The sequence below is a fragment of the Schistocerca piceifrons genome, chromosome 1 (genome assembly GCF_021461385.2).
Source record: "Schistocerca piceifrons isolate TAMUIC-IGC-003096 chromosome 1, iqSchPice1.1, whole genome shotgun sequence".
Classification (NCBI taxonomy): Eukaryota; Metazoa; Arthropoda; class Insecta; order Orthoptera; family Acrididae; genus Schistocerca; species Schistocerca piceifrons.
Window position 1 is genome coordinate 801515070 of NC_060138.1, and position 23854 is coordinate 801538923.

The window sequence follows — 23854 nt, forward strand, 5'->3', positions numbered from 1 at the left end:
CCTAAAATCTATATCTCTGTATGAAAAAAACTAGCACTGCTGGAGAATTTGTGTGTTGTGTGTCACTATATTGTGAAGCCTTTTCTCTTTGAATTCATAGTGGAGGCATCATTGCACAGTTTATTTCAGTTCTGGAAATCAGTCAACAAGTGAGAGTTGGTTTCAATTAAGGGGGCCAAATTTGTTAACCATCAAATCAAACTAGGTAGTGGTGCACAGTTGTTCAGTAACTGACCATTGCAAAATGATTGTTGGCCCCATATTCTCATGAACTCTCAACTTCTGATATGACATCTTCATCTTCACCCACATTCTGCAAACCAGTGTGAAGCACATGGCAGAAGATACTTCCACTGCACAATATATCATGGTTTCCCATTCTGTGTATATAAGAGCAGAGGGAGAATTGCTGCTTAAAGGACTCTGAGTGTCCTATAATTAGGCTAAGCTAGTCTTTGAAGGCCTTATTGAAGTGATACTTAAAAGAGCTGCAATATATTCCTAGATTTATCACTTAATATAGGTTAATGAAACTTCATACATATTCTTTCCTGGGACAGTTGGCATTTGCTCCAAATGTTATCAGTTCATATTTTTCAGCTCTTTTGTGCTAATACCCAATGAGTCAAATAAACATGTTATCAAAGTTAAAATCTTCTGGACTGATAGGCCACATCATACTTCTAAATGATAAACGTTTCAACCCTTGTAGTTAGATATTCGACATGCTCTTGTGGTGTTCACTTTTGATTTAACACTGTCAAAAACCAGTGTTGCATTCTCTTATAAAGTGGGGAGTTCCTACACTTATGCTGGAGAAGTAGGAGTAATGGATAAATTCTTGTGGCTGCCATTGGTGGGTTATTATCATTGGATAGTAAGTGAAGTATTCCCATGCTAATGCCAAAGAAGGTGATTATTTCCTACATCTCTTATGGCTACCATCGATGGGCCATTGCCAAAGGGATTTTTTGCGCTTATGTTGGAGAAGAGTTATTGGCTAAAGTTCTCCCTGCAGCTATTCATGGGCCATTATCATTCAGCTGGAAACAAAACAGACAGAGCAAAAGAGGGAAGTGTTTATCCAAAATATTACTGTCCACAGAGATGGCTTCCAGGGCATTGTTTGTTACTGCTCGCACACCGCAACTGTGTATTCACTTCCTCGATTGTGGGGAGCCATGATGTAGGAACCTACAGCCATCCTCTATTGAAGTTACATGCGCTCTTAGAAATTTCAATAGTTTCTCAGATTTTTTCTATAAATGTTGGTTTCCTTACTCAGCATATGTACATTAGTGAAATCAAGGCCACAGTTCTTGTGGCTCTTTGCATACTCTCAAAAATATACTTCAAAAACTAAGTCACTCCACAAAGAGTGGGCACAAAATAACTTGGCCATACTTGCAAAGACAGCAGGGAGGACAATGATAGTGACTGGTGCCCCTTGTGAATGTCTACCACCCAATAGGTGTGTCACAGGATGACAGCTGAAGCCTATGGAAAAAATTGTAAGCTACAGCTAGTTAAAGAGTGTTCAAATGACTATTTTATTAACAGGTTACGTCAGTACAATGAATAATTCGACAAGTACAGGTGTTCAAAATCAATAGTTTGTCACTAGAGTACAAAAAATACTCACATACACAAAGTGTATACACAAAGCATCAACCAAAGCAAAACAAGTGTAACCATACACTGCCAGAAGGAGCATTCATAAAGCTAAGCTGCGCGGGATTAGCCGAGCGGTCTAAGGTGCTGCAGTCATGGACTATTTGGCTGGTCGCGGCGGAGGTTCGCGTCCTCCCTCAGGCATGGGTGTGTGTGTTTGTCCTTAGGACAATTTAAGTTAAGTAGTGTGTAAGCTTAGGGACTGCTGACCTTAGCAGTTAAGACCCATAAGATTTCACACACATTTGAACATTTTAACAAAAAGCTAAATAGGGGTAAAAATGTACTATAGCGGACAACATGGCTTATTACAATAATATACATGAAATAAAAAACATGTGTCATGTGAAAATTTTGTGTCCGTCCCCTGACAACCTGTTTATCAATATTGCCAAAATATATGGGTCTTTTGTAAAGTACTTATTCTTTTTATTGTGTAATTGGAACAGCTACTGGTTCTTCCCAGAAGCTGTGGTCAGAAATGCCATAGTGCAAACCTGTCATGGGACGAGGAGCAGTGTGAGGAATGGGGGTGAGGGATGGGTGGGAGGAGGTGAAAAAGGCCTCTCTGTCTACCTCAGTGTAGGGCCCTTAACCAGTGTCCCATGCTTCCGCAAAAGCAGAAATCATGCAAGGTGGTTAAAACTGCTTAAATGTTGTTTGTATTCAAAACTGAAACTGCCTTGTGTTTACATGTATTTCTACATGACTACTCAATAATTAATGCTTCAGTGCTTGACAGACTGTTCCTACAACCACTTTTAGAACATTTCTCAACCTTCTCACTCCAGTAGCAGATTAGAAAATGAGCTCTTAATTCGTTCAGTGTGATATCTAAATAATCTTATTTTATTATGAAGGTCATTTCTCCATATGTGGATGAAGTCTCAAAACAGTTTCTTATTTGGAGGAGAAAATCTATGACTGAAATTTCATGAAAAGATCTTGCCTCAATGAAAGATGCCTTTGTTTTAATGATTGATGCCCAAACTAGCATCTCATATCAATGACACACTCTTCACTATTTCACAATAACACAGAACAAAATGCCCTTCTTTGAAATTTTTTGATGTTTTTTGTCAATTCTACTTGTTAAGGATCACTACACTGCTCACAGAAATACCTCAGAAGATGATGGACAAACGTAGTATAGGCTGTCTCTCTAGTGGATTTGTTGCTTATTCTAAGTGTTCTGCCAATAAAAAATGCAGTCTTTGGTTCACCTTACCCACAACATATTATGTGTGATATGTTCCAATCTATGTTGTTTGTAATTGTAATCCCTAGGGATTTAGTTGAATTGACAGCCTTTTCGCTTGTATGATTTATCTGAAAAGTTGTCCAAACTTGATAAGAAAATGTCAGATGCAATTGTTGAACCTTTTCATAAGAAATGTGACAAAAATACTTAAATAATTATCATCCAATTTCCTTAGTAAGAGGATTCTCACATTTAGGTATAAACAGTTTTCTTATAATATCACATTTGGATTCCATAAGGGTTGCTTGACAGAGTGCTATTTACACATTTGCTCATCAAATACTACAAGCGTTAAGTAATAGAGTATCACCAGTTAGTGATTTTTATGGTCCTTCAAAGGTATTTGATTTTGTAAATCATGTTAAACTCTTAAAAAAAACTCGAGTTTTATGGAATCGGTGGCTTTAAATGCAAATGGTAATAAAAAGAACGAAAAAAGTCGTGCTGAATAATTCAAATAATGTTGGCAGGGTAGAAAATTTTGGTGACTGGGGAGAAATCACAAATGGAGTCCTACAGTGTTCAATTCTGAATCCACACCTACTCCTTATGTATGAGAATGATCTTCCATGTAACATTCAACAAGCAGAATTGGTACTTCTTGCAGACAGTACTAGTGTTATAATAAATCTCATTAGAGAGAAAGCAACAGAAGAGATTGTAAATCATATTTTCCAAAGAAGTAGTTATCAGAAAATTAGCTCTCCCTAAATTCTGAATATGTGATTCTACACAACAAATAGTCATACCAACAGTTGATGTAGCACATGAGCAGGAGTCAGTAAACAGGATAGAATGCTACAATTTTTTAGGTGTACATGCTGATGATAACTGGAACTGGAGTTTTTCAAATGATTAAGTACTGCTACTCTTCCTCTTCATATAATTGCGAACACTGAGAACGACTGAAATTTCCACTCAGTAAGGTCTTATGAAATAATATTCTGGGGTAACTCAACAGTCAGAAAGAATATACAGATTGCACAAAATCAAGCAGTAATAATAGTATGTGGGGTCCACCACACAGGCAGCTCTTCACAGAATGATGCATTTTAACTGCACCATCGCAATACACATTCACTAATGAAATTCATTATAAATAATCCATCACAATTTGAAAAGAACAGTGATGTCCTTATCTACAACACTAGATGAGAAAAGTGACCTTTACTACACATTATTAAAGCTGTCAGCAGCACAGAAAGGAGTTCAATATGCAGCAGTTCTGTCTGAAAAAGTGTCTGATAGATAGCAAAGCAAGTTTTAAATCTAACCAAAATAATTTCTCCTGGACAACACTTTCTGTTCCAGTTCATCATTTTGAGAGCATATGAAAAGAAATTCAGACCAAGAGAAACAAGCATGTCACAGTAAAGGTTGTCCAAACAGTCCCATCAACAGACCATGTACCCCCATCTGGCAGCAACAGTAATGTGTCTTCTCACATGCAACTGATCATAGAGGTGCTGAATGACATCTTGCAATAAATTGTCTCAGGCAATTTGCACTTTTTGTTACAAATTTGGCAATGGTTCTTGTGTGCACTGAAGAATGAGTAAGTTCCCGCTTTATCATGTCCCACACATGTTCAATTGGCGAGAGATTATGTGACCTTGCTGACCAAGGCAGCTGTTTTACACCATGAAGAGCATGTTACATCACAACACCTGTATTTGGATGGGCATCAACTTGCTGAAAAAGCACATCACCTTCCTATTGAAGAAATGGCAGTAACATGGGGATAATAGATTGTGCAATGTGGCAGACACTCATTGCTTTACCCTGCAGAAACACCAAATGTGACCGCAAGTTGTAACTGATGGTTTGCCACACCCTGAAGCCTGCAATGGGTCCTGTGTGTCTTGAGTGAATACACTCTAGAATAGGTCACTCACCAGGTCTATGCCATACATCTGCATGTCCATCATTCACATACAGACAGAACCTACTCTCATCACTTACAACATGTAAGTGCCACTCCACTTTCCATTCAACTCTTTCACAATATCAGAGACTCCACACTTGGTGATGATGTGTAATCAATAACAACCTGGCCAGGGCACATGTGATCTTAGTCCTACTCCAAGCAGATGGTTACCAATGGTCCATGGGGGTACAGCAGGTGTAACATACATCTAGATTTCATCCCTGGATGATGTTCAGTTGGACACCGCTGCTCACATCATGCTTTGATCTTGAAATCTGTCTTTATTACATGGACATCCAGAAGCTGGGCTATTGGTATGACAATGTCCCACACACCACTGCAGGAAGCACCAACACACCACCAATACATTGTGCCTAACATGTACAGTAATCCGTTGTTACATCTGTCCAGCTTCCTGCAGGTCCACAATGCAATCTTGTTCATACACCCAAATGCCACTGTACACAGTCCTTGAGGTGTTTCATTTTTTTCTTGCCATGAAGTATATTCATTAATGTTAATGCTAATCATGTATACATATCCCATAAACTGACTCACCCACAACAAAAGAATTGTTCAAATGATCTATGGAACATGTAACTAATAATGCAACCTGGTGTGTGATTTGAAGTGTGATCTAGACAGTAAACGACAGCTTCATCTGCAAACAGTCTCAGACAGCTACTCAGATAATCTACTAAATCACTTACACAAATTAAGAACAGCAAAGACCCTATAACACTTCCTTGGGAAACCCCAGGTATCACTTCTGTTTCACTGAATGACTTCCCATCGATTAGTATGAATTGTGACAGGAAATTATGAATGCAGTCACACATCTGAGATGATACTCCATAACCATGCTATTTGATTGAAGTTCATAAATACGGAATCAACCCAAGATCCCATATTGACAGCACTCATTTTGTGTGAATAGAGAGTCAGGTGTGTTTTACAAGAGTGATATTATGTGAATCCATGCTGGCTGTATAGATAATTTTCTTCAAGGTATTTTATAATTTTCTAATGCAGGGTACATTCCAAAGTCTTACTGTATGTCAGGTGTCAATGATATGGATCTATAAATCAGTGGACTGCTTCTGCACTGCTGTTTGTGAAATTTGCAACACCAAGTATGAGACATGTGACTACAATGGAATTTATTCCACGGATTAGTGACATAACAATACACAAGTGAATTACAGAACTGCAGATGCACTTTGACTATGAGAATTCTGTACAGTGTGAAGCTGCCACATGCTGCAGTCAGAACCTCTAGACATCATGGCGGGGACTCAAAGAGGGTCTGGCTATGCTGCTGGGGAACAGACTATCACACAGTTTGTAGGAGCATCCACAAAGCATCAACAGTTGTTGCATGAGGACCAGAACTAACAAGCAGCCATACTACCGTACCCCAGACATTTGAGAGGTGACATGTCTGGGGAATATGTCGGCCAAGAAAGCAGTGGTACCCATCGTTCACCAAAAAAAAATTTTGCACTTTACTCACAATTTTGCACTTTTCTCACATGTCCCTGGGCACTGTCCTGCTGAAATATGAAATGTGGAGCTGCCTGCAGGATGGGCAGTGTCCCAGGCTCTGAAACTGCCCTGATGTAGTAGTTGATATTAACATTTCACTCAGTACACAGGAGGCGTGATTGCCAAAGGTGTTCCAAACTATCGCACTTGTCACTTGCTACCATTTAAAGGGATACAAGCATCATAGCTTTATTTCACAGTCTCCATTACAGTAGCAACCACATCATGTGTGCTGCAGAAGGCAGCACAGTCTACTGTTTGCTACAAATTTCAACAGACGGCCTAAGAATCACTTCTCATTTCCCAGCTCCCCATGCATCCCAGCCTATCTCAAGGAAGATGACCAACTGGACCAGTTGACAGGTCTTTTTTTTTACATCCAGTAGACAGAGAATGAAGCATTTTATTTTGTTGTCTCTGTCATTCTGCATATCTTCCAGCACTGCTGTCTTTTACAAGGCTGTTTGATGTCAGATCAGGGATGTTAGTGGCAGAAAAATATTGTGCAGCAGGAGTATTATGGTGCAATGCCAAGGGAAACTGCATGCACTACTAGACAACAAGGGCATCTTTTGGTAAATAGGAAGTATTTCTAAAGGATACAGACAGTGAACTACAGAGCAGTGGTACCATCTCCTAACAGTGACCATTTCTTAGGGGGTGGTTATAACAGGTGCACCCTTGAGACAGTAGCAAAAACCATGTAACATGATTGACACAGACCCAATTCTCCCAAAACTGTGACACAAGCAGACAATTCTATGCTCAAATGCTAAGCATTTTATGAGCCAGATGACTATGTTTGATGTTTCTATGCCTGCAGAGGAAATCAGACATTGTCAGGACCACCTGCAGGAAACCCTAGAAGAGCTGTACACAATAAATGATTCAGTACAGAAATTCCCTGATGACAATAAATATGAAGCCAATACAGAAGCATGCATGAACTGTACAGACAAACGTGAATGCACTATTCAAGATGGGAAAGGGCTGTTAGTAACAATAAAGTCAGGGGATAAAAATACAGCTGATACATGTTTGTCAACCTCTGCAGCTCACCAATTCAACTATGTGGATGAGAACTGCCACCTTTCTCAGGGGACACAAAAGCCTGATCTCGATGGCAGCAGTTCACAGTTTCCATAGACAAAAATTTTATTGTGTCAGTTATCAGTAAGCACATGTTCCTCTCTGGAACATTGGGGAAGCCAATGATTTCATTGGTGGGAATGCTGTTATGGCTAACATGTATGAGTAGACAAAGCAAATTTTAAAATCCAAACACAGGATAAGAACAGGATTATCCAAAGTACAGTCGAGTTGCTCAAGAACCTTAATGTTTCTACTTCAGGCTCTTTAAACTACCTACATTGACTGCCATAAGCAGATCCAAGTGCTAGGAGAGTGCTCACCCACAAATTGCTATGTGCATTCACAGAGGCAATTTTCAGAATGAAATATACATGGATGTACCATTCTACAAGAAGATCACGTACCCCACATATCTGCTTTTCATGTGAAGGTAAAATGAAGGATGACAGGAAGAAGAAACAACAACTTTCAGACCCTTTTTGCATGTACTGCGAAGAAAGGGGGCACTGGGACCAAAATTGACAGAAAGCTGTTATCTTACAGACTTGCATAGACATCCCAAATAAATCGAACCACTCCTTATGCCTTAGATGTGGCCATAACAAAAATCAGCATTTTAAACAGGAAACAGCATCATGTGTGAAATGAAAGGGTGTGTATCAATTCCATCTGCAATAGCCACCTCGTGACAGTGAATAAGACAAGAAAGATGACGCCCTACATCACATACTTGCAAACCATTCCTGTGAGTATCACTGGACCAATCAGTTAGGAGCACGTTGACACATGCAGTGCTAGGCACAGGGAGTCAGTCAAGTTTTATTCACCATTCAATCTCTCTTAATCACTGTCATTGAAAACACAATTCAGAATATAATGGCATCTGATTCATCCCACACTTCATCCCTCTCAAGGAAGAAGTTTCATTTTGACATAATGGAATACTCCACCACCATTCACGTTATCACCTACAGCTTTAGAAAGCGACAATAAATACACATACAAACTGACAGTACTACAAAATGTAGGAGATATGCCCTTGAGGGAGGGTTCACAGTTGACAGATCTGAAAGGAGACTCTGAAGACGTCCCTATTGAAGTCACAATCAGCACTGATTATTATTGGAATACTGTGACTTTGAAACTACCAATTAAAGTATAATCGCAGGTACTGCAGTTAACCAGGCAACCATCGACCTCATTCAGGGTGGTTTCAATGATTTTTTATAAGTAGCTGTATTGCATTTGGGACCTGGAGACAACAGGCGTAACTACTGAAGTGTGAATTTGCTCCTTACAAAACAAGTTGCAAAAGAATGAGGAACTGAAGGTTATTTATTGTGAGAACACCTCACGCCAAATTAAGAGGGATCAGGCAGAAGCTGCACCTAAGGACTATACAGTTGGAAACATATTTTATAAACTTCACTGTATAGTGGTGGAATGCAGCAATGGAAGTACGCTTATCAGATACAGCATATTGTTCAATGCATCATCACACACCCTAGAAATGAGACCTAATTTACTGCAAGACATCCTCAAAACCCTGTTATGATTCTGACAGCTTCCAATTTGACTAGCATCTGACATTGTGCAAGCCTTCTTATAACTGATCTTGAACACAGACAACAGATGCCTTTCTAGGTTCTAGTGGTATCATGTCAAAAAAACTGAGAATGGTGCCTACAACACTATGAATGACATGACATCACAGCACTTCAAACGTTTGCAATTTCCACTTTCATTGAGGCCATTCCTTTTGTCAGCAGGCATAAGGCAGTTAGCAGCACTACACAGTGGAAAATACCTATGTGTGTTGCCACTCAGACAATTCTACATTCATGGACAATTTTATAGTTAGTGAGAGAGATAAGGCTACAACTGTTTATTATGAACTGACAACACTATTCCTGCAAATAAGCCTTCTTTCCAAATGGGCAACTAGTCTGAAAGATCTACCCAAGGTCATGGAACAAAGCCTGAAATGTGAGTCTTGGCAATCAACTATGAAGATAACTATCTCCACTGACTACCAGAAGATAACTGAAGACCTGACTGACACACTGGCAACTAAGAGAAGTGTTCTTTAAATAGCAGCTCAGTTTTATGACCTTCTTGGTCTGTTCACACTCACTGGGACTGTTGCTAAACTAATCATCAAAGACACATGACTGAGGGGCCTTGTATGGGAGTGGAGTTTGCCTATAGATCTTGCACATAGTTGACACTCCTGGTTTTGGCCCCAAAATGTTAGTACTTACTACTTTTTAAAAGAATTCAAACAAAGTAGTTTTAGCACACAGCTTTACTTCACAGCATCTATTATAGGAGTAGTCATATCACACATGTGCTACAGGTGGTATCACAGCCTACTGTTTGCTATAAAATGTCAGCAGATGACATAAGAGGTTTTTCTTCATTCCCAAAAACAGCATTTGTTCCACTATGCCACACAACAAAGAAGTCTGCTCGATTGCTTTGACCATGGTAACATCAAACACATATGGAGATGTCACTGCAGGACATATTGAAGTGGAATTTTGCAAGAGAACACTGCATTTTGACATTCAGCACACCAGTGATAGTGTTCACATGTCCATTCCAGTTTGAAACAGGTAGTCAGTGGAAGCCAACCCAGTGCCATGCATGACAATCCACCCTCAAAAATGATGTTGGGCCATTGATGCAGACGCGTACACACCCATCTCAGTGCTCCAATGTTGAGCCAACACTGAGGATGAAGTTGTTCTGTTGGTTACAGCCATGTGGACAAAATGGCAGTCATCCTGCACAGTGTTTGCATTGTGTGGTCCAGTACCTGCTCGTCACTATGTATGACTTTCTTTCATCCTCTGGTTCCATGCATGCATCACTGTCACAGCAGAATGTGCTGTACAACCCATATCATCATGGTACAACAAACCTGTTTCCCAGAGACCAAGCACTCTGCAGATTTGAACTCAGTCACATGCTGATATTGTGTCCTTTGACATCATCTAGGCATATCAGCAATTGCTTCATGTTTCCACTTTGCTTGACAATCTTGTACTGAGTGAGTGTGGTGTAACACAGGCCTATCTGGTCACAAAAAAGAGGGTATTGCTGGGCCTACATACATGCCATCTCTCTGCAACCTTAACCACTTATTATGGCTCTGCTGTTCTACAAATCCTCCAATTTTGAAATCATTGAGACCATTCCTCCTTGGTGTTGCAATTTTCAAACAATTGTGTATTTCCTTTTGTGTGTACTGGTGTGACTTGCAGCTTTCTAGTCCTAGGTCAAATGGGTAGTGGTTGTACATGATTGCTAAAACTGGAGATATTTTATCAGCATACTCTGTGAAATGTAGTAATTGGTATCCAATCTGGACCAGAAGACGTGTCTTTATTAAGTGACTTAAGTTGCTTTGCTATACTGAGGATATACTAGATTACTCATAAAGGCAGCTGTTCTTGATTAGAGCTCTGGAATATTTACTGCATCTCCTTTGGTGAAGGACTATCAGAAAAATGTGATTAGTAGGTTTGCTTTAATGGTGCTATCACCAGTACAGTTACCATTGCTATTTCACAATGAAGATGTTGATTGCTTTGTTGCTGGTATACTTAACATATGACTAGAATGTCTTTGGACTTTTTTTCAGATTTCAAGACAGAGTTTCTTTGTGAAAATTATTAAAAGCATTTCACATAGAAGTTCTTAAGTATTGGCATGCTTAATAAAGATTCTAACTGCAACAATTGCATACGTTTATCACAAAAAATAAATACAAAAGAGAGTGAAGCACAAAACATTTAACATAGCAGACAACAATGGCTACTTCACACAGGATTGTCAGCTAGGTAATGATGGCTGAAACAAAAAACATGACTACCAGCAGAAAATTTCCACTTCTGTAGATTCAGGTTTATGAAGATGATTGGCCAGCTGAAGTTAACACATTGTACATAAATGTTCAAAACAAAGCAACTCCATTTACTTGCTGTTTTCTGAGTGTTGCTAATGCTTCCAGGTTTCAGACTTCTACGCAGCTCGTCAGCGTGACACACCATCTCTGCTTCCAGTTTTGAGAAACACTATGCAGGCCATCAAGGAACACACAAAGTGGACTGATCGCAGTGTCTCACAGATTGAATCATGGATACATCAATATCTCAGTGAATACTAAGTGCAGACATCTCTGGACTCTTCACATTTTAGTTTCACTCCTGAAACAAATACATATCAAAATATTTCCAGTAAATGTGTACTATCAATAAAAATTTTCTTTCCATGTTTTATGTTTCATGTGAGAAATTGCAGTTTTTTGAAGTGTCTTGTATTTGCTTCTGCTGTAGACAGTAGATTTTAATGAACAACTATAGAAGCAGTTATACATTCACAAGTCTAGCTGATTTGTATGACTGTATGATGAAGTGTAATCAAATGGTATCTCTGTATTGAAATTTGGGTATCATAAATCTTGTATTGTTCCTTTTACTAAGCATTAGTGTAATGCAACAAATCTGTCTGTAGGTTTGGTTATCTTTATGTACTAGTTGGCATGTGTATATTAACATGTGTTTTTGGAAATAAGTTGTGTTAACAGAAACTTGAAGAGATAAGTAGTTTATCTACATGCACATGTGGAAGAATAACAGTGGAAACTAAAATTAATAAATACATATGTCACTAGAAAAAATCTTGGAATATGTGCTATGAAACAATATCCTTTTCAGTAACATAAATTCACAAGAGCACCATCTTGAGATGATATGGCTCCAGCTGTTTCCTGAACAAATGTTGGTTACTGACTTCAGACGATAGTTTTAAATTACACTGTACATTCACTGTATTCTGTGCCATGACTAAAGAATGCAGGTGGGTTACGCACTAAGAATCTAATAATATGAAGAGAGTATTACTTAGAGCACACAACCCATACGCTGACTGACATTATCACTGAACGCATGAGAGATATTATGTATAGAAACTGTCGTTTATAGTGAAGTCTCTCCTCCCCATGGCATACTGCCTATGGTTGACCTTTTTCTGGCAGTTTACTCAAATTGACAGAGAGAACATATAGCCTACTTTCAAATATCTGTTAGTAATCAACAAAACTGGATGACTTTGCCAGTTCAGAAAACTTGGGAACATCTCTTGTTAGTATAAAACTGTGTTGTGACTCACACCAGAACCATTAATTTTCCTTTCTGTGTCCTATTGTTAGAAGTTGTTCCTTCATCAGTGACATTAGGAAGTGATTGTCCTCTTATTGAATTTTCTGAACCTAATTGTGGTTCTACAAAATTACTCATCTGTGAAAATATAATTCTGATGACATGTATGCCTGCTTAGCTGAGTGGTAACATGCTCGCATCCCCTGCTCCGGGCCTGGGTTAAATTCCTGGCCAGGGTGAAGATTTTCTCCGCTCGTGGACTGCGTGTTGTGTTGTCCTCATCATTATTTCATTCTCATCACCAGCACGCAGGTCATCCAGTGTGGCATCAACTGAAATGAGACTTGCACTCGACGGCCAAACTTCCCTGAATCATTTCCCATAACATTCTGAAAAAGTGTGATTCCGGCCTATCATAAACTTTGAAAGATTTTCATGAAACAGTCAACTTTCAGATTATTAATTTTATGTGCACTTTGAGTTGTTAAACTGTTGGGAAGACATTCTGTGTCCAGATTATCAATTACTAAGTGTACCGCAGTCTTTGGCTGGTAAAGTGGAGGTATGCTTCTAGGTGATACTTTGGACCTAGAGTGAGCTAGTCAATAGGAGGCCTGCAAAAGCCTGATCATGTGATAGCATGCCATTTACAATGGAAGACAAACTTTATTAATTCTGTTTCCATTTCTGCCATGCCAAGGACAACTGATGTGCCTTCTTCTGAGAAGTTCTTGCAACTGGCTTATGGGTGGTGTGTATCTGAATTGAGGTTACATTCTGATAGCAGTTCTCATGCTACAACCTGTAAGGACTGTCATGAGGCCACAGCATATTCTACTTGCCAGGCATAATATTTTGTTTGCAATGCTTTCAAGTCTCTAGATATGCCATCATTCATGTTCAGATTTAATTTCCATTGGTCACAGAGAATTTGTATTTTGCAGACTATAGCACTTTTTTTCTTGGAAATATTGCCTCAAAAATTCAGGTGCATCTTATACTTGATGGCCATATATTCGATGCCATGGGAAACCTATCTCTATCTGTCATAAATGAATTCAACTGGCTGCAGCAGCGCACAAATGCAATGAACATGAGTTGTAGGGATTCACAAGCTCCACAAAATAAGAGAGGAATGGAACATATGGGTGATGGATGAGACCCAATATGAATTCATACCAAAGGGAGCTTTAAAACAGTCTACAATCAAAGAAGTGTGTCAGTTGATGAAACAGTCATGGTCTAGAGTGAGAGAAGACGTTATTTTTAAATCTTTCAAGAAGTGTGGCATAATTAATGCTCTTGATAGTGTTGAAGACCACCTTATATATGAAGAGGACATCAATAATTATGAAAAGGAAGAAGAAGAAAGTTCAAATGACGATTTTCAGGGATTTTAAAGGTCAATTCAGTTTTATAATATAATTTTTTCTAGTCTGGCTTTGCAATCTAATAATAAAAATAGTAAAAATGTTATTTAAAGAAAACTGCTTAAAAATTAATTTGAGTCTTTTAGTCCATAGTGTCTTATGTGGTAAATCTTGCTACATGCTTTTGGTGCAGAATTGGTAATGCACTGGTCCTTCAGTGAAGTTAGCGCATTGGTTCATTACACATGCACTGATTTAATATTGTTTAAAATATTCTGGTGTGTACGGAATTTGCTTTTGTTCTGATTTTCATATATTGTGGACTTGTATGCCTTGCTGTCCATCATGAGACAATGTAAATTCATTGTTTGTCATTGGTGTCTGATTTCCTTATTAATAGTCAGGAATTTAACAAAAGAATCTTTGGTTTATTTTCTTCCCTCACTCATCTACGAAATCAGATAATGTTTGTATCACATACATGCTTTTATATTCATTCAAGCAACTGTATGAAATTATTAGTCAAACAGAAAGCAGCTGCTACCAGCAGGAATATTTCGAATTCTTTGCACGCGTTCATGGCCTGTAAGGAAAGTCAGCATTGCTGCGGCTATGAGGTTTCACACTGTTCAAGATTTTGTTAGTTGCAACTGTTATATTTCACATTTTTTTTTGTGAACAGACTTAGGGTTACCATATGAGAATGAATATCCTCTTTGCACATAATACACTTATAATGGAGGTCACATCTACTCCTTTCAGTCCCACAAGGTTAATACTATGTACAACTGTGACTTAGAATCATTCATACATTTGTTCACGCCTTCGTTTCTTTCCTGTTGCACAGTGAAAGCATCTTATACTCTTGCATATTTCCATTAAGTCATATTCATATAGTGTGGGTCAATATTTTGTGTAAAAGAGGCAAATTTTCAGGTTATTTTACAGAAGTCACATATTTTGTGTACTCAGTTCACTTCATTTGGTGTACACAGTTTAATTCAAAGAAACAAAGCAGGCTTTCAACTTTTTTTCTTTTAACACGAAATAAAAATTGTTTAGTACAAAATATTTCACTTCTCGGATGAACAAATATGGCTGCTTTATGCAGCTGTGACATCATTATTTTTTTCATCACACTTAACAGATCAACAATGGTTGCTACTGCTCTCATTTTACTGCTTGTCTCTGGGTAGTGGCATTGTTAAAATATTTCAATACTAAGTGTCTCAAAGTCAGTAAAATTTGGGCACAACTAATTCAATTCTGTGTCTAGGTTTTTCTGCTTTTTTAAGCTAAATGACTGAGAATTGAGGATGATAAACCGCCTCTTCACTTAAAATGAAGGTATAGCTTTTTAAAGGGGTTGGTGAAAAATGGAAGTCGAAAAAAGAATCTGTAAATAGTTTGGCATTGCTGAATCTTCACTGTCAATAACAAAAGAGATCATATTACACCAATACATGAGTGCTGTAGGTTGGAGCAAGAGTGAAAATTTACAAGATCAGTTAAGCCCACAGATTATGCAGGTGCTTATTATTGAGTTCAAACAAGATATGCCCAGAATACTCCTTTATTGCTGGGGAGAGCTACTGAACTTGCAAGAAATCTGTAGTAAAAAACTATCAAATATTTTGTGAAATGATATGTCTAGAAACAAGAAATATAACAGATTAGAGAAACATCTGATGTGCCCTGGACCGATGCTCAAAATCATGTACAGCAATTTGAACACTGAAGCAAAAATGTGACACCACGGTGCAAAATCAAGCACACTATGTAATACTTAAAATCATAAACAATGAACCATAGCTTCCTGCCAGATTAAAACTGTGTGCCCAACCGAGACTCGAACTCAGGACCTTTGCCTTTCGCGGGCAAGTGCTACCATCTGAGCTACCGAAGCACGACTCACGCCCGGTACTCACAGCTTTACTTCTGCCAGTATCTCGTCTCCTACCTTCCAAACTTTACAGAAGCTCTTCTGCGAACCTTGCAGAACTAGCACTCCTGAAAGAAAGGATATAGCGGAGACATGGCTTAGCCACAGCCTCGGGGATGTTTCCAGAATGAGATTTTCACTCTGCAGCGGAGTGTGCACTGATATGAAACTTCCTGGCAGATTAAAACTGTGTGGCCGACCGAGACTCGAACTCGGGACCTTTGCCTTTCGCGGGCAAGTGCCTGCGAAAGGCAAAGGTCCCGAGTTCGAGTCTCGGTCGGCCACACAGTTTTAATCTGCCAGGAAGTTTCATATCAGTGCACACTCCGCTGCAGAGTGAAAATCTCATTCTGGAATGAACCATAGCATCTGGAACATGCACATACACACATGAAAAAAAATTTTGCGTCACCCCGGTTCCAAGAACTCGGGAAGATAGATTTTGACTGTGGATATTGTATCATGGATACAGTCCCTTTGACTGTTCAGAGATGTCCCTAAACCCACCCAAAGATGTTAACAATGCATGAGCAGCACCTATTAGGCAGAGGGAGTCTGCTAGTCAACCAGTTCCAGTCATTCCACAAGGGAGGTACATGGCTTGTGTTGTCTGCAGTTCATCCATGTATACACAGTCAATACCACAGTTTGATCATGTCCGCATTGTTACTTTGTACCAGGAAGGGCTCTCAACAAGGGAAGTGTCCCGGCATCTCAGAGTGAACCAAAGCAATGTTGTTCAAACATGGAGGAGATACAGAGAGACAGGAACTGTCAATGACATGCCTCACTCTGGCCGCCCAAGGGCTACTACTGCAGTTGATGACAGCTACCTATGGATTATGGCTTGGAGGAACCCTGACAACAATGCCACCATGTTGAATAATGCTTTTTGTGCAGCCACAGGACGTCATGTTATGACAAACTGTGTGCAATAGGCTGCATGATGCACAACTTCACTCCTGATGACCATGGCAAGGTCCATCTTTGCAACCATGACATCACACAGCACTTTACAGTTGGGACCAACAACATGCCGAATGGAGTGTTCAGGATTGGCATGATTTTCTCTTCACCGATGAGTGTTGCATATGCCTTCAACCAGAGAATCGTCTGAGACATGTTTGGAGGCAACCTGGTAAGGCTGAACGCCTTAGACGCACTGTCCAGAGAGTGCAGCAAGGTGAAGGTTCCCTGCCTGTTTTGGAGTGGCATTATGTGGGACTGACGTACACTGCTGGCAGTCAAGGTAGGTGCTGTAACGGATGTACAATACGTGAATGCCATCCTCCGACCAATAGTGCAACCGTATCGGCAGCATATTGCCAAGGCATTCGTCTTCATGGACAACAATTCACGCCCCCATCATGCACATCTTGTGTATGACTTCCTTCAGGATAATGGACTAGAGTGGCTAACATGTTCTCCAGACATGAACCCTATCAGACATGCCTTGGATACATTGAAAAACGCTATTTATGGCTGACATGGTCCACCAACCACTCTGAGGGATGCACACTGAATCGTCATTGAGGCGCGGGACAATCTGGACCAACAGTGCCTTGATGAACATATGGATTTATGCCACAATGAATACAGGCATGCATCAAGGCAAGAGGACGTGCTACTGGGTATTAGAGGTACCAGTGTGTACAGCAATCTGGACCACCACCTCTGAAGGTCTCGCTGCATGGTGGTACAACATGCAATGTGTGGTTTTAATGAGCAATAAAAGGGGCGGAAATGATGTTTACGTTGATTTCTATTCCAATTTTCTGTGCAGGTTCCGGAACTCTTGGAAATTCAAAACTTTTTTTGATGTGTGTATTATCTACATATAAAGAGCACTAAAAAGGATACATTACCAACCTGACCTTGTATTTTAAGAAGAAAAAGTACACTTACAAATTATCAGCCCCAACATATTTGGGTCATAATTCTAACAGAACGCAGTCATCACCTCCTGAATGTACAGCTTTTAAAAGTCACCTGCACTGGTTGTTTGTCACTTACTCTGCTCCACTGCAACCACCAAATGCCTGAGTGCAAAGTACTATACTGTGGAGTGACAACCAGAGCCCTCCTGTTAGTGGTGAAAGCAAGGGACAAGGAGGTGCAGAGTGGACATACCTCCTCATCGTGTTTTGGTATCTTGTTTGGGAACACATGTTATTGTATGGGAAAAATAGGTAGATGGCCTAATAAGAGTATGTAATTTCAACCTCGCATTCACATACATTTAATATTATTCTTGCACTGATATAGTGCAACTATGTACACACATCAAAATGAATAAACCTAAGCAACTGAAGAATTAGTATGAAATGAAGTTAATGATATTAGATTAGCAGTTTAATTATGCCAATCACACTGAAGAATAACATTTCCTGAGAGTAGTGCAGACTTAAAATCCAAAGAAAATAACCCACAACAGCAAATTTAATAATTAAACAGTCCTGCACTCTTTCTTTAATGACACACACTGTTATTTCATTAATTTACACTGCATTTGTGCATGGTGACATAAAAATGTTCATAGCAAAAATATCTCTGGTAGTATTATAAAAAGCTTTTGTCTATGTCCATGTTGTACACACATTATCTTTACACCACAGAGATGACTGTCATGTCATGACACTTTGAACTAAAAGTAATAATGCATTTGCATTTGCATTATTCGAAACCTCACACTTTGACACAATGGACAAAGCATGTTACCAATGTTAAACAGTATTTCAAAAATCTTTCACTAACTTTACTGTAAAGTACTTCATGTTTAGCTATTAAGCAGCTGCAATGAGGCAGAGTGAGTGACAACAGCTGGTGCATGCAAAATTTAAAAGCTGTGCATTCAGAGGGTCGTAACTGGCTACTATTAGAATTATGGTCCAAATTTTTATGCAGGTCTGATAGCTGGGGCTGGTATCTTGCAAATGTGCGTTTTCTCCTTATCATATGACGTCAAGTTCATGACGTTTCCTTGTAAGCAGAATATACAATCTGTCTGGAATTGCTCTCTTATTTATAATTCCAGTGTATTCCTTTGTCTTTTTTCTTTCTTCCTTTCTCTCTTCGTCTTCTTTTTGTACCACACACATTCTCTTTTCTGAATGTCTGAAGGATTCTCTATTGAAAAACATTTGAAACTGAAAAATTATTGGACTTCTTTACACCTCTGGGCATAGATGTCATCTAATAGACAATGATAGAAATATGCCAAGGCCACACAACAACAGACAGCATTGTCGACATAGCCCATCAGGCAAATATTCTCTAGTACTCTTTAAAATTCCAAGTTAAACATTGAACTTTATATTCTCAGTTGGCACCTCATTTACTGTACAGTCTTTCAAGCTTCATTCAAAAATGCATCAACTATTTGTCTAACCTGGTTTATTTCTTACTTTTAGAAATATCATTTCACAAAACATTTGACAGTTTTCTTCCTAAAAATTATTTTTAGTTTCATGTTTTGTTCAGAAAGCATGAAATATAATACAGCATACTAGAATAATGATCAGTATCCTATTATTATTAAGGGTATATAGATCAAGAGAAAGCAAATGAGGTGTCAATTGAGAATTTAAAGTTCAGTGTTTAACTTACTATTTTAAAGAATACTAGAGGATTTTTTCTGGTAGATTTTTCTTACTTACACTGATTACTTTCATCAATTAAATCATTTCCATCATGAATTATCACCTTGCAGCATAGTGGGTGCTGATTTGAAACTCCCTGTCAGGTTAAAACTGTGTGCTGGACTGGGAACTGAACCTGGGACCTTCCCCTCCCCTCACAGCTTTACTTCCTCATCTCCAACCTTTCAAACTTCACCGAAGTTCTCCAGCCCTCCCCTCACAGCTTTACTTCATCTCCAACCTTTCAAACTCCACAGAATTTTACAAGCCTAAGCCATAGCATGGGGGATTGTTTCCATAGTGAATTTCCACACTGAAGCAGAGTTTGCACTGATCTGAAACTTCTGAATGTTGGGCTCCATAAGGTTCCCTTTCTGTGCAGCGATCATGGAATATAAAATTATAAAGAATGTAGCAACCAGCCGCGAAAACATAATTGATTTATCTTGTTGCAAATCTATTTTAACTGATATCAGTCATTATCGGCACATTTTGCTAACCGATACATGCCATAAGTAGAAGCACTGCCAAGGAAAGTACTACTACTTCTGGCATGTATCGGTTAGAAAAATGCACCAATGATGACTAATATCAGTCAAAACTGATTTGGAACAAGATAGATAAATTATGTTTCCGCAACTGGTTGCTACATTCTTTATAATTTGATCTGAAACTTCCTCGAAGATTAAAACTATATGCCAGATGAGGACTTGGACCAATACCCTTGCCTTTTATGGATAATTGCTCTACTGACTGCTATCCAAGCCCAAATCATGAGCTTTACTTTAATCAGTACCTCATCTCCTCCCTTCTAAACTTAATTCCTTTCTTCCAGGAGTGCTAGTCCCACAAGGTATGAAGCAGAACTTCTGTGAACTGTGGAAATGAGGTACTGAGGGATGTGTCAAAAGTTACACATTGGTGATATGCAGGGTCTGGGAAGAGAGCACTCATGGTCAATATCCCAGGCTTGGAAAAGGAGTGGAAATCTCATCTTGATGGCTAGACCAGAAAAAAGCTGATCCTCCTTACAAGAACAACACTTCTTGTTTTTATTGTCTTCATTAACTAACACATTTTCTGAGCAGTTGCAAATGCATTATTACTTTTAGTTCAAAGTGTCACGACGTGACACTCATTTCTATGGTGTAAACAATGTGTGTACAACATAGACAGACAGAAGCTTTTTATAATACTACCAGGAGCTATAAAAAGGATATGTAGGTTACAACATTTCTGTGAGTGTTCTGACATTATGCCATCTCAAATTGAACGCTGTTGACCACTACAGGAATCTAGTCAGTCTATGAGGAGAGGAAATAATGGTGCAGTACTGTTGGCATAAAGTTTAAATGCAGGCCACACACCAGTCAGTACAACAATTAGCTAGTGGAAGGAAAAGGTGGCAACATTTCAGAATTATGAGTCTTCAAGTGGATAGAACTGAAACCTTGAAATGACATCACTCGGTATAACAACTACAGTTCGACATGCCAAACGAATCACTTGTCAGGAATATATCGCACAGAAAACCTTTTGCTGTGGCGATGTTCAATAATAATGACATGATAAAAATTTTGATTCAACATCATGATCATTTAAGAAATTTGAACAGCAGTTTCCTATCCTTGGAAGGCAACTTTATGAAGACTGAAAGAGGTGCTCTAGCAGAAATATGATACAAACTTAATGGAGTTTAAACACTGAAATCACATCATTATTCAAAACGTACATATCTACATCAAATTCAGACCTGAATATTCTAAAAACACAGCATGGTTCATTGACAGAGCCAGATATAATCACTTTAGTAATGTATCCCTTTCTAATTGTTTATAGGGCCCTTTGATGATAATGTGTCATTATGAACACCAAACAAGAACTGATTCTCGTTTGAAGTGTTACAGGTAATAAAGCATGCATTAAGAAGCACAAGCAAATGAGAATAAAATTGTTTTGGATAGGTTGGTGTTGAAAGTACTGCACATATCCATGTCAGATGAGGACTGTGAGACCTTTACATGTGCTAAGTTCTGGAGTTCACCTACCATGAAGTTTCTGTTCATGAGACCTATATAAGTATCTAGTTCTATCAACAACATCAAGGCATAGGTGTTCAATAAAGACATCTGCTCAACCAGAAGTGCCTCAATTCTTTCCTCTGTTGTGGCAGGCAGACAGGAGAGGGGATGTGAATAAGAACTCCAGTGTAACTGATCATGTAACCAAACAAATGCAAAATTGTTCCTGAATTCCATATATGAACCACATGATAATTTACAACTTGAATGGAACAATGACAACATCAATGTACTGCACGATATTTACTTGACATTTTGCTTTTCTTACTATGAAGGCAATGAATTTGGGTGCATGCTCAGCCCACAGGAGTTTAAAGAATTAGCACCAGTTGTGTGATCAATTACTCAAAGCAAAATGGGAGTGTTAAGACAGGCCATATAGACAACCAAATGGAATTCGAATCATCAGGCATCTTTCCACCAAACACAGTGGTGTACACATTATTGTTGCACAATCATTAATTACTCTCCTCTCACAGGAATTGTAAGTGATTAGTAATAAACGTGGTGGTGCTCCTCTACACCAGAAGCATTCCATGATGGCGTGTCAAAGTGCAAACATTGTCACAGTGTGCAGTTTGGACAATTTGTGTTTAAACACATTGCATTTGTTGCATTGATCTACACTGGACAGGTATTGGCCACATTCTCCACTATCCTTGCTTCACCCAAACCACTTAGTGCAGTACAGGGTACAAAGATTTGACAAATAGCTTTTGGTTGCCTCACTATTACCATGGAAAGTAGCGGGAGAGGACAGATTGCAGTATAGAGAAATGGCAACATCACTCTGAACCTATGATCTTAAAAGTTTCCAATGCCATTGAGCCTTAGTCATGCAATCATTTTTAAAAGAGTAAACCCCATTTGACAGTATTATTATATTTATCTTCTGTATTATCCAAATTTTGGCTTTTATGCCATTATCAAGTACAATGCTGAAAGTTTTAAAACCATTATTTATCTGTTTAGATAGGATCAGGACCCTGTCATTCATAATGCTCTGACAACTTTAGCACTGTATTTGATAACGGCATAAAAGACAAAATCTGGATAGTAGAGCAGATAAATATAATAATACAGAGTCAAATGGTGGTTTGCTCTTTAAAATAATAATAATAATAATAATCTATGATCATAACGACAGCATAGTTTAGGCCAAAGACCATGGAAACGTGTTGTGCCTTTGTGACATTTTCAAAATAAGGAATCTTGAATTACAACCACCCACCTCTTTGGAGACTAAGGAAAAAGTATGGTGACAATATATGTGCTTTGGAAAATGAACAAATACTTTTAAGTTGGATTATCAGTAAACGATATTGCCTTTCTTTTTTCTTTTGCAGCATTTTTCCATAAGTTTAATAAAAAAACAGATATACATAACTGAGACTTTAGTCATCAATAATATATCCTCCTTTACTACACTCCTGGAAATTGAAATAAGAACACCGTGAATTCATTGTCCCAGGAAGGGGAAACTTTATGGACACATTCCTGGGGCCAGATACATCACATGATCACACTGACAGAACCACAGGCACATAGACACAGGCAACAGAGCATGCACAATGTCGGCACTAGTACAGTGTATATCCACCTTTCGCAGCAATGCAGGCTGCTATTCTCCCATGGAGACGATCGTAGAGATGCTGGATGTAGTCCTGTGGAATGGCTTGCCATGCCATTTCCACCTGGCGCCTCAGTTGGACCAGCGTTCGTGCTGGAAGTGCAGACCGAGTGAGACGACGCTTCATCCAGTCCCAAACATGCAGAATGGGGGACAGATCCGGAGATCTTGCTGGCCAGGGTAGTTGACTTACACCTTCTAGAGCATGTTGGGTGGCACGGGATACATGTGGACGTGCATTGTCCTGTTGGAACAGCAAGTTCCCTTGCCGGTCTAGGAATGGTAGAACGATGGGTTCGATGACGGTTTGGATGTACCGTGCACTATTCAGTGTCCCCTCGACGATCACCAGTGGTGTACGGCCAGTGTAGGAGATCGCTCCCCACACCATGATGCCGGGTGTTGGCCCTGTGTGCCTCGGTCGTATGCAGTCCTGATTGTGGCGCTCACCTGCACGGCGCCAAACAAGCATACGACCATCATTGGCACCAAGGCGAAAGCGACTCATCGCTGAAGACGACACGTCTCCATT

General features: G+C 39.2%; 1 protein-coding gene across 1 annotated transcript in view; it reads left to right on the forward strand.

Annotated features, from left to right (window-relative positions):
• The window catches only part of LOC124713815 (leucyl-cystinyl aminopeptidase-like), a 289726-nt gene extending 277942 nt beyond the window's left edge, over nt 1-11784 (forward strand). The window contains exon 19 of the mRNA XM_047242975.1: nt 11512-11784. Within this exon, the coding sequence (XP_047098931.1) occupies nt 11512-11667 (156 nt within the window). The 3' untranslated portion in view covers nt 11668-11784. The remainder of the gene's footprint in view (nt 1-11511) is intronic.
• Nucleotides 11785-23854: the final 12070 nt, after the last annotated feature.